The following is an 11,750-nucleotide window of genomic DNA, read 5'->3' as shown; positions in this document are numbered from 1 at the left end:
CTTGTTGGCTTTCCGAGTCAGTCAGAGGACATGACAATGCTGCCGACTATGTAAGCCAGCTAGAGAGAAAACCCACGTTGACACTAGAACGCAAGCAGACATAGAAGCCGCTACTACGGTCGCGTCTATCGGCATTTGGACCCATGTTGGATTTTGAAGCCTCTTCATCAGACGGGACCCCTTTTGGGAATCTTTCAGCTACTTCGTAGATTTACCCAGCTCATGCGATTAGTGCAGATGCGTCCCATTAATGGGCTGGCATGTCAGATAGCATCATCAAACATCAGGCCATTAGGGTCCTCCTGCTGATTATGTCTAGACTCGTTTCGCGGTGGTTCGGGATGCGGACGTTTCTAGAACGAGCGTTTAAACAAGTACCACCACAATGTGTGGCCACGATGCACGCTGAAAATGTGGCGCAAGCTTTATACTTTGTCTTTGTCGTTGTCGTTCAAATATACATACCCTGGTCTCGATACAGGGTGTTGTTTTCGGTCCTGGAATCTTGGCAGGTTTCCGGTTTCCGGCCCCGAGATTCCGTATGATACCCGTACCCATCGTGCCTTTTGGAAAATCGAGTTAAGCAGACAGGTACCTAGGTATTTATCCGACCATCTTCTGGGCTTTGCGCTAGCAAATGTTGACGCGAGTCGGTTCAAGCTTAGTACCCATCAAGCTATGGCCATCTATTATTCGTTCAAATCCCGAGACTTCGTTATCCTCCTAAAGGTTATCTGCCTATGGCTGATATCCCATCTTGTTCAGGTGTGTGGCCATGGGTAGTCCATCCAACTCTGCAAAGTCCGGTTCCAGGCACCACTGCCTTGTTGGACATGGAGCCACTGGTTGACAAACTGCTGCAGCACCACGTCCCGCTTCATGATGTACCCAATCTCCTCGAAGCTGAACGGCTCCTCCGGGTTGACGGCACAAAGGACACCGGGGTGCATCTTGGCCTGGAGCTCCGCCTCGACCCTGTCCGTGATCATGACGTCGGCCTTCTTGTCCACGACGGCCTGGAAGATGATGTTATTGTCGGTCTCGGTGTAGACGAGGATCTCGGCCTTTTTGAGGTTTGCCCGATCAAACACCTCGTTGCTGCCGCCAGATGGCGTCGCCACACGCACGCCCTCGACGTCAATCGCCGCCAGAGACTGGTACTTGGACGCATCCTCGCACCGCACCGTCGCCACCTTGCCGACCCTGATCAGTGGGTTCGAGTAAAAGCACAAGCGGGCCCGGGCCAGCGTTATCGAGACTCCCGTCATGCCAATGTCGTACCTGCCCTCGTTGATCTCGGTTGTCATGTTGGCGAATGTGGCGTGCACAAATTCGGGGTCCTTGGTCAAGCCCATGGCCTGAGATAGCGACTTGGCCATGTCTACATCGGCGCCAATGTAGCCCGAAGACGACGAGTTGGAAGCTGAGTCGGGGTCGAGGTAAGAAAAGGGCTTGTATGCACCCGTCATCCCAACCTTGAGGTGGCCGCGCGCAATGATGGCGTCCAGTTGAGAAGGCGCCGAGCAACCTCCCGTTTTTGCCGCCATTGCTGGTGCCGCCACGCTGAGCAGCGTGAGGCTGGAGAATCGCATCGTTTGTCAATGGATGTTCGATTTGAACGGCTCGACGGGGAAGGGGCAGAAGAGACGTTCTGGCTACTCTGCGGGTCTGAGGGTACCACGACGAGACTGAAGGGGAGCAAACTCACTTTCAGAATTCGAGGGTCACACTGAGATCTATACTAATAAATTGACCGACTGACGAATACCAAGCCCATTCCCTTGCCCATGTGGACAGATCCGAAGTGAATCCGAGCTGCTGGAAAGATTGCGACAAGAGAGACACTACAGTAATTACCTGCTTTGTGCATGCGTATCTCCGTTTCCCCGCAAAACTCCGCAAATAGTTCCAGTAAATGGGGACAGCTTAATTTTACTAGTGAGTCATGAAATCCTTCTCGATATCAATCGTCTGTTGATAGTGAGGGGTCTTGCTCTCTCGACGTTGGATAACGTTTGGGAGTCGGTGAAGGGGTAGACTACAGCTACTGTGTGACAAACTGACAAATATGTACAATTTGAGAGGGGTAAAAAAGAAAAGAAAAAAAAAATAATAGAAATATCAATTGTTAAAAAGAAATCAAACATCCCTTTACACTTACAAAGGAAAGAACGTTGGAAAGTAGGAGCTACCCCTGCACAGTTGGCTTATCTTATCGGGACTTTAATGGCCAGGCTTGCCAGGATTCCACATCCCCACTCAACTACATCAACGCCTAGGAAACATCCAGGATAGCTTTATATTCATGCTTTGCCTTATTGCAACAAACTCTTCTCCAAAATGGCCCACCTGACAAACTCCCTCGTCACACCTGAACAGCTGCATCAACGCGCCAGGTTTAGCTCACTTCCCACCGACCTCCAAGATACAATATTCTATACGACCCAATGCCTCACACAAGCCGCAGGGCTGCTGTTGCAGCTCCCACAGTCTACCACAGCACAAGCCAATGTACTACTCGCTCGATACTGGCTTGTGGATTCCGAGATGCAGCATGAATTCAGCGTGTGTACGCCCCTTATGACCTAGACCAACCTAGTCAACCTCGTTCGACCCTCGAAAATAACTGACAGTTCAGCGCACAACCCATAACAGGATGTCTCCGCCGCGTGCATCTACATCGTCGCAAAGTGCGGCCCCTTCCCCCGTTCCCCACGCGACGTGACAAACGTATACGCCTACCTCCTTTCTCCAGTTTCCCCCCTCGCCCAACCACCAAACACCACCAATCCCGACGACGCCCCCGACCCGACGAAATACTACCAGAGCGAAGCCGACTACTTCGCCGCGCACAACCGCATCCTAGCGCTCGAGGGCCGCATCCTTTACGCCCTGTCCTTTGACACGCGCGTCGCGCTGCCGCACCCCCTGGCCGTGACGTACCTGCAGGCCCTCGACTTCCTCGCCCAGCCGCGCGAGGTGGTGTCGGAGCGCGCCGTCGCCTACCTCAACGCCGCCCTGCTCTCCCCGCAGCTGCTGTACCTGACGCACCAGCCCAGCGCCCTGGCCGTCGCCGCCGTCTACAACGCCGCCCGCGACCTCGGCGCAAAGATGCCAGAGTGCGAGTGGTGGGAGGTGTTTGACGTTGAGCGAGAGGAGCTGGGGTTTCTGGTCGTGGGGTTAAGGAGTCTCGAGGGCTGGGTCAGACAGCAGAAGGAGGCGTTGGCGTCCGGGGATAAGGCATTGGTTCCTGCGCTGCTTGGTGGGGAGGGTGGTTTGCTCACCAGGCGGCTCGTAGAGGCGATAATGCAGAGACGAGGGTTACAGCTACGGAAGAATGGAGACAGTTCACAGGCTGCAAACGCAGTGGTGGACGACGAGGCCGAGATGATGAGGAAATTAGATGAAAGGGTTGCTAGTATGGACGAGAGCTAGTTTAGGGTCCCGCACACCTGCCACTCTTGACTTTCCTGGACCGTATCATATTAGGGGTCAGAAACGAATTCTCCAGTCTCTGTGTGCTCTTCATACATTGCGCATCAACCAGCCTGTGAACGAGAAGATTCGCCTTCTCCGCTTGCCACCTGAGCCTCCCTCCTGGCCTTGGCACCTGCCTTGAGCTTCTCCCATCTCTCTCGGTACTGTCCATTGACTTTTCGAACGTGCATGTACTCCTTCTCCAAGGCTTCCATCCGCTTCACCGCAGCCGCAAGCTCCTGTTCCAGTTCCTGGTTTCTGCGGCGCAGACCCTCATCGCCGCCACTACCTCCCCCTCCACCACCCGAGGAAGACAAGGGCGAACCGGGACGCACAAGCCGCATGCTGGACTGCAGCGCGTAGTTCTGCGCGTTGGCCTCGAACGCATGCAGCCTCTTGGACAGCTTATCCAGCATCTCCTTGAGCCCCTTGTTCTCGAGGTAGAGCTCCTCCACCACGTTTTGTAGATCACTAGTCGACTTGCTGCTGCCGATGCGCCTCTTTACGCCGGGAGACATAGAAGACGAGGCTTGCGACTCCCTCGCGTCGACGAAGTCATCCTCGTCGGCAGCATCCTCCGGGCTCATTTCGGGGTGGTCGTGGCCATCGTGGATCGAGGCCAGGTTGCGACGCCTCTCCTTCTGATCAAAGCTGAGAATGTTTGCGTACGATACAGTGCCTCCGGTGGCCGGGACGAAATAGAACGAATCGTTCGGAGCATGGCCTTTGTGCCCGAGAGCCTGCAACGTGGCCTTGGAATAAATCCTGGCCAGGTCCGGCTCGGGAGCAACATGCTGTGCCCTGGATGGCCGGCTTTTCTTGGTAGCTGCCGGGTCCGGAGAAGTGGGCGGCTCAGGTGCCGACTCTTCTGCGATCAGAGGCAGTCCGGCAAAGGCCAGCGGTGCGGAGAGGCCCTTGATCAAGCTCCCAAACGTGCTGTAGAACCTGGAATACCCATCCTCATTCGACTCCTCCGCAGGTCTTTCGGCTTGCTGCCGCGCCTGACCCTTCTCTGACTTTTGCGGACCTTCCGTGGGCGGCACCCAGCTGGGCTTTGGCTTCTGGCCCAGCATGTTCTGCATCTTGGACCTCCCAACATCCCTGCTGGGATGACCATCCAAACTCCCGGGCGCCTGGTCATTCGAGACGCTCGGTGCGAGCGGGTGTCCACGATGCGAGGAACGGATGCCGCGAGCCGATGCCAGGTTGCTCGCGATCGACGACGACAGCTCCCGCGATGGCGGATACCGCCGCTGCTGCGACGACGTCGTGCCGGAGGCCACCGCGGACTTCCTCCTCGACGACATGTCGTCGGCGGTGGATTTGTCGTCGGCGCCCGACGAGGCCGGTCTGGCCGACGGCTTCTCGCTCACGTCGTCATTGTGGCTCGCGTCCGCCCCGGAACGGTAGTCGTCGGCTTGAGATCTGCGCGGTGGTCGTTCGAGCGGTAGTTTGAGCAGGTCCGAAAGCCGCTGGTGATGCTGCTCGAGCAGTTTCAGCGTGCGAAGGGCCTCGGCGCTGGTGGTAGACCTGGCGGCGTTGGAAAACTCGCCGGCCGCGAGTGCGTGCTCATTGATGGCGACCGTAGTGTCGGTGTGGGCAAGTGCGGCATTCCTGGCATGGTCGTGTGCCTTGAAAAGGATCCCATGTTAGGGGAAACAGTCCGGACAAGCACGCACGTGAGGTTGTGAATGAAGAGGAATCTCTTGCTTCCTTACCTTGATCAAAGGTGCCGCGTCCATGCTGCCTGATGTGATTCTTTTGTCGCAATATCAACAGCCTGGCTTCTCGTAGAACATGAGACAGACTTGCCCGCCTGGGATGTAGCCAGTGGCGCAAAAAGATTCACTTTTGGTGCAGTTGAGACTGTCTGTCCGAATAAGCATATGGGTGTCGTTTCGCAGGGACAGGGTTGCTCGTTGACAATTATGCCGGAAATAGAGGGGCAACCAACCAGCACGACCAGTCAAGCAGTGTACATACAGTACACTGAATTAGTCCAGCTGCAGCATTTAAATCGCCTTTGGACGGCTGGGATTAGTCACTCAACTCATCTATGGGTCCTGCATACCAATCATGGCTGCCAAATTCAATCGAGTATCAATCCAATAATTCCGACAGCTGGTGCCGGAGGCAAGCTGCGAGATAGCTGCAAGGAACATCAATAGAACAGAAAAGAATGTATGATTCGACCAACCAACCCCCTTCCAGAAATTGAAATTTACTGCTGCGAAACATTACAGGGTTGTTTTAAAAGTGTAGTAAACATGGGGCTCTGACGATTGCAGAGTAATTCTGTAAAGTCAGCAAATAAACATGACACTGTCGCAACAGATTCTTTGATGCGCCGCAGTCATTGAGAGGTCTTCAATCCTGCTTGATCTAGATAAATCATTGATGATATGCAAGTTAGCTAGGGTAAGCAACTGTTAATGTACTGTAACACACCTTATCGCTTGTAAAATTCCGATTTACTACTACTATATTATCCATGTTTACAACTTTCCCAGGAACAGTATTACTGTATCCTCCGATCTTGAACTGTCAAGATAGCTTCTCAAGGTTTATGTGGATCCACTGATAGATGCCATGTGGTGGCTGGTCAGAGCTAGGGGCTGGAAGCCAGGGATCAGCCATGTGGGGCCCAGGCACTTGTGTGAGGGTAAACAACACTTGGAATCGATGATGACAACAGTGGTGACAGCATTGAGGGTACAATGAAGCTAGCCAAGGAAGTTTGGTTGCCATTTACCATGGCAGCAAGTTTGAAGCCAAGCCAGCAAAAAGATACTCTGACGACAAATACTGGTTCTTGTGATTAAAAATAAAAATAAAAGATTGATACCGAGCCGTATTTTCCGTGTGAGCGAATTTGTGAACGCACAAGAGAAAATAGATGACGATTGCGAAGATGCAACGAGTCTGTTAATCTTTTTTTTTTGTCCCCCACTTGACAGCTACTGAAACCAAAGGGGGGAGTCTCACTCGCACTCTGCGGAACAATTCTTCAGCCTCCTCATCCACCGTTTTGGACAGGTTGACTGATGAATTGTTCTTTCCCAATCGTAGTAATCCCAATCTTTGACATCTATCCGATTATTACCGTTACGCAACTACATCATGCTTTGCTACTACTTATAAATCTGGACACTCTTGAAACCAAAATAACTGTCGTCATTATAAGATAGATCAGCTCCACCTGGATCTATGAACAAGGGCGATTGTCTATACTAGGTTTCGCAGCGCACGCATCGCATCGCTTTGCATCACATCATTCACAACTGACCCGTACATCGATTGAGCACCACGCTCGTTGCGGACAGCAACAACGCCAACGGCTGAACTGATTGCTGGGCGGAGAATAAAACGCCTATCTCAAAGCCCAAAATTCTAAGCCCATCAAATTCGCCTGGGCCGACTTGACCTGGAAATTTCAGGGCCCAGGCTGCCGGCAGCAAATAAAACCATGGACGCCAACGGCTCAGATCGCTCAACGTCCGCCACGGGCCTGGGCAAACTGTTGCCGCGAGCGCTGGCAGAGAAAAGGCGACGCAAGAAGAAGCAGCAGCTTGGTAGCGATGCCAGTAGTGAAGACCTTGGAGTTCGCGGTCGAAGTCCAGCCAGCAGCCGGTATACCAACGAAAGCGATTTAAATGAGGACACGAGCAACCATTCATTTTCAATTGCAGAGGAGGATCGACTGCCGCCTCATCAGCCAGATGCCAGTCTAGCGGCAGTGGAGACGGATGAAGACTCGTAAGCTTACCCCCATTTCTTCTTATGTCACTGCTCCTGCACGCTTCCTTCTATTCATGTCTGCCTAAACTACGGATACCGTCAATGAATGTACCTTTGCCTTCATACCACTGCTGCAAGTCGCGGCGCCGCCGTCAAAGACTGGTTGTTTTGCCATCAGTTCTCGACTTGGCGAAGTGGATCATCATCATAGCCCGCTTCATCGCTCGCTTTTTTTTTCCGGCCGCTCGCATTCGCGAATCAGTCCAAACTGTACGGTAGAGCGTTTTGGTGGTGCCAACTCTACCTGTTAGGATGGATCGATACTTGCGGCTACAGCGCAAAGACAAGCCTGTGACGTGTGACAACCTCGGCTGATACAACCCCCCCTTTCTGGTAAGAGAGATCGGAGGGGGAGAGAGAGACACATACATGAAAAACAAGCCACTTAATGTCTTGGATTTGAAGTTTCAAATTCATCCATTTACCCCTTTGTTTTTCCATCTCACTCTCGCCATGGTCTCATCGAATGGAACCCTTTCGACGTGGACTTTGGTATCGAGCTGCTTTCCGGCTTCAAGTCCGCTGCATTGGACCCGCAGCGCTGACTAGGGTCGCGCCGCCCAGGGCCTAGGTTCAGAGGCTAAAGCTCTCACTGGCTACTACGCACTGTCTGACATTTTAACCCCGGTATTATAGCTTGTCAGCAAGGCCCACCGTTGTGTCGACGCATCCCTCGCAAATCGGCTACCTGACGACCTCGTCGCCGCTGGTGCAAGAAGAGCACCTAAAGGGTACCCAAGAACCACCAGAACCCTCATTGACTGAGAACCTGTCCCGATCTTCAACCCTTCCTGTCACAGATTCTATCGAGAGGACCGATTCTCTCGACTCGGCAACCTCATCACCCCTCCGGCATTCCAGGACCGGTCTTGCTATCCCCCGAAACGCTGGGGCAAGACGATCACCTTCTCCCGTAGGCCGCTTTCGAAAAGCCCTACGGTCGAGATCTTCAAATAGACAATCAACAGGCAGTATTAGCCCTGAAAGAATTCCTACGGTGGCGGCCGCTTCCACTAGCAACGATTCTCTGGACAGCAAAAATATCGACAAGCCTGGCCTCGAAAGTGCATCAAACCCCTCACTCAGCTCAAAGCCAGATACTGCCAAGGAGGCATCTACCCAGCGCTTCAGGAGATTGAGCAAAGGGCAGACGATCGAGACTGCGCATCCACCCCGCACACCACCAAACGGCGCCACATCTGCTCCTGTCATCGTCAACACTCCCCCGACGCCTACCGACCACAGCAGGCCCCACGACCTATTAAGCCATACACCGACGAAAAAAGCTACAAGTAATGCAGCTCCCAAGCCAGTCGAGCCCGTCTCTACACTAGCACATCGACGTGGGAGGTCAGGCTCTGGCAGCGCAGGCCCAAGCAAGCTTTCAAACATCACAGCAGCCCCTCTTACTCCGACGCCCGAGAATGCCCAGTCTCCTCTCCCCACTGGCAACTTCTTCTCGTCTATGATATCTGCTGCCCAGAACGTCGCGCAAAACGCAGCTAACACCTGGACCAACACCATCGCGAACAACAATAGCACGTCTTCTGTCGGTAACAACGGAGGTAACGGCGGCCAATCCCGAGAGAAATCCTCATCTGGAGATACCCGAGTCGAGGTTGAGTCCTATTCAGATTCTCAGAGACAGCTTATGGATTCGCAGGAGCCCGCAGTGAAAACATTAGGCAGGGGCGATTTGAGTCTGAGCCAGCTTGGCATCAACGACCCTCCGAGCAACGCGACCTCGCCAATTACCTCTAGGTTTGTGGACTCGATGTCCTCAAGGGTGAGGGCTGACTCGGCTCCTGTAGAGGCCAACAACGGGCAGAATGATTCCCAGCCCTCATCGCAGGCCAGATCAGTCGCTGAGCCTGGTAGTGCAGAACGCACACCGGCCGGGAGCATATACGAGGATGCAACCGGACTTCAGCGCAATGGGAGCGTCCGGAGCTCCCTCAGACGGCACCGGAAGCGTGGCAGTTCTACAATGTCTGGCCAAATCGGCGCTCCCATCACTGCTACCCACACGGCTCTGACTCAAAACGGAGGCTTAAGCAACAACAGCACGACGAAGTTGACTGGGTTCGCCGTCGCTAGTGCTAAGCGAAACCGTGACTTTCACCAGCTCTTCAAGAGCGTACCAGATGACGATTTATTGATTGATGATTTTAGCTGTGCCTTGTAAGCATCCCCTAGATCAAACCACTGACCTTTTTTGCGTGAGATCTTACGTGTTTACTGACTAGCTTCAAACAGGCAATTGCAAATTCTAGCCCACGGAAGACTGTATGTTTCCGAGGGCCATTTGTGTTTCAACAGTAACATTTTTGGCTACGTAACGACTTTGGTCATGAGTTTTGATGAGATTTTGTCGGTTGAAAAGCGGAGCACGGCTTTATTATTCAAGAACGGATTGCTCATTAGCACCATCAACGCCAAGCACGTCTTTGCCAGCTTCGCGAGTCGTGACTCGACGTATCAGTTGATTGTCAAAGTGTGGGGCATCCGTCACCCCTCGTTACAAAGCTCCCTCAACGGAGTTCGCTTGGACGAGACCGGAGGCGACAAGACCGAAAAGGTTGACGTGGAGGAGGTGCGCAGTCTGTCATTGGCCGGTACGCAGAGCGGTTCCGAATTGGAAGATTCGGAGGACGACGAGGAGGACGTCTACGACGAAGACGCTGAGGACGAGATGAATGAATCGGTTGTTGCACAGCCGATAGAAAATGGCACCGCGGAGGCTGCTCTGGACAAGGTCACTAGTCGGAAGACGTCGGCTGCATTGCCAGCCGCAGAGAAGCCAAAGGAAGCAGCTGGTGGCGCCGCACCCGGAACAGGAGCTCAGGATTTCCCGGGTCCTGCGACACACGGCAAGACGGATTGTGGTGATGCTGACACGCACTATGACAAGCAACTATCCACTGACGTGATTCCCGCACCCCTCGGCAAAGTCTACGATATCATGTTCGGGCCTACATCTTGTCAATACATGTCCAAGTGGCTCACAGACGATCAGAAGTGTTTTGACCTGCAGATGGAGGACAAGAAAGGCCTCACCGCCGAGAACAAGACACGGACGTACTCGTACACGAAGCCTCTGAACGCCTCATTGGGGCCCAAGCAGACCAAATGCATAGTAACGGAAAAGCTGGATGCGATGGATCTTGAGAAGGCCATTTCCATAACTTGCTCGACGCAAACTCCTGACGTGCCCAGCGGTAATGTCTTTACAGTCAAGACAAGGTACTGCCTGACCTGGGATGAGAAGAATCAGACCAAGATAAACGTAAACTGCACGATCGAATGGTCCGGCAAGAGTTGGATCAAGGGGCCAATCGAGAACGGAGTAGTGACAGGACAGCAGCAGTACTGCAAAGACTTATTCGCCAGCCTCAAGTCATCCGTGTCTTCCCGCCCACGAGCAGGTACCGGCAACGGCGTCGCGGCCAAGGGCAAGAAGAAGGGACGCAAGGGCAGGACAGGCCCCACGTCTGGCCCAGCGAGCGACGCCGAGGGAGGCGCCCGCGCCCAGGCTGCTAAGCAAGACTGGGGTCTTTTGGAGCCCGTGCGGGGCATCGTCAGTCCGGTGCTCGACACAGTCAAGCCGCTCATCACGGGCAACCTCGTGTACGGTCTACTTGTGGGCTTGCTTGTGGCAAGCTGGTTCGGGTTCGGGTTCAGCCCGAGCGGCAGGACGGCCTCGCGTCACCCCTACGGTGCCGACCTTGCCTACCTCAGCTACCCGGATCGCGTGGCCGCCTACGAGGAGATGTGGCGCCGTGAGGAGAGCGAACTGTGGCAGTGGCTGGAGGAGCGAGTCGGCATGGAGCGGTTGAGCGGAGCACAAAGCTCTGCGCCTTCGACGCCGCCGCCACGTAAGAACGTAGCGGACAGTCGTGAGGTCAGGGAGGCCATCAGGGCCACGGAAGAAAAGTTGAAGATGTTGAAGGTCTCGCTCGAAAAGGGTAACAATTGAAGGTTTCCTTTTCCTTTTGTTTCTTCTTTTTGTTTCTCTTCATCTTGAAATGGGCAGGCGCACGAAGCCAGTATATCATCGGAGCATAGCATATGTATTATTCTTTTTTTTTCTCTTTTTCTTTTTGCCTGTTTGCGCAACAAAAAATGTATGTAGCAACAGCGTGTACTGTAACTCACCAGAAGGGAAATCAGTTTCATTTGTGTATCCTCAAGTCGCCGTAAGGCTGTCCATGCTTTTCAGTGTCTACTATCTCGAGTATGAAGAAATGGGTTTGGCCCTGAGCGTAAAGAGTAGCACTTGCCAAGCCCCAATGCAGCTTCAATGATACGGCATTTAGTCTCTTTACTTGCGAAGGATCAGAACTGTAAAGCATCGATTAGTGAAATGCAGCTATCTGCAAATGAGTAAAGAAGCTAATTGTAGAAGATAGTGTGACCTCGTTAACCGTTTGGCAGGCCTTCCAGACCAAGTCGTGCCCTCTGGGGGTTGCAAAAGA

General features: G+C 53.5%; 5 protein-coding genes across 5 annotated transcripts; 2 read left to right on the top strand and 3 right to left on the bottom strand.

Annotated features, from left to right (window-relative positions):
• Positions 1-263: 263 nt before the first annotated feature.
• MGG_15697 (uncharacterized protein) lies at positions 264-558 on the bottom strand (the record flags this gene model as incomplete). The annotated part of the gene is made up of 2 exons (XM_003714341.1): positions 264-353; positions 466-558. 2 exons carry the CDS (start codon positions 556-558, stop codon positions 264-266), a joined length of 183 nt encoding a protein of 60 aa, XP_003714389.1.
• A 203-nt stretch (positions 559-761) lies between these two features.
• Positions 762-1,547, bottom strand: MGG_01438 (cyclohexadienyl dehydratase; the record flags this gene model as incomplete). The annotated part of the gene is made up of 1 exon (XM_003714340.1): positions 762-1,547. One exon carries the CDS (start codon positions 1,545-1,547, stop codon positions 762-764), a length of 786 nt encoding a protein of 261 aa, XP_003714388.1.
• A 757-nt stretch (positions 1,548-2,304) lies between these two features.
• On the top strand, positions 2,305-3,695 carry MGG_01437 (cyclin domain-containing protein). The gene is made up of 2 exons (XM_003714339.1): positions 2,305-2,565; positions 2,656-3,695. The coding sequence occupies exons 1-2, from the start codon at positions 2,341-2,343 to the stop codon at positions 3,433-3,435; spliced, it is 1,005 nt and encodes a 334-aa protein (XP_003714387.1). The 5' UTR covers positions 2,305-2,340; the 3' UTR covers positions 3,436-3,695.
• On the bottom strand, positions 3,383-5,420 carry MGG_01436 (uncharacterized protein). Its single transcript, XM_003714338.1, has 2 exons — positions 5,196-5,420; positions 3,383-5,108 (listed from the first exon to the last, which is right to left on the bottom strand). The coding sequence occupies exons 1-2, from the start codon at positions 5,217-5,219 to the stop codon at positions 3,540-3,542; spliced, it is 1,593 nt and encodes a 530-aa protein (XP_003714386.1). The 5' UTR covers positions 5,220-5,420; the 3' UTR covers positions 3,383-3,539.
• Positions 5,421-6,449: 1,029 nt separating this feature from the next.
• Positions 6,450-11,517, top strand: MGG_11211 (GRAM domain-containing protein YSP2). The gene is made up of 3 exons (XM_003714337.1): positions 6,450-7,233; positions 7,912-9,456; positions 9,532-11,517. Exons 1-3 carry the CDS (start codon positions 6,944-6,946, stop codon positions 11,249-11,251), a joined length of 3,555 nt encoding a protein of 1,184 aa, XP_003714385.1. The 5' UTR covers positions 6,450-6,943; the 3' UTR covers positions 11,252-11,517.
• The last annotated feature ends 233 nt before the right edge of the window (positions 11,518-11,750 follow it).

The sequence above is a fragment of the Pyricularia oryzae genome, chromosome 2 (assembly GCF_000002495.2).
Source record: "Pyricularia oryzae 70-15 chromosome 2, whole genome shotgun sequence".
Taxonomy (NCBI): domain Eukaryota; kingdom Fungi; phylum Ascomycota; class Sordariomycetes; order Magnaporthales; family Pyriculariaceae; genus Pyricularia; species Pyricularia oryzae.
Note: the sequence above shows the minus strand (reverse complement) of the source record. Positions and strands in the feature narration are given on the sequence as shown.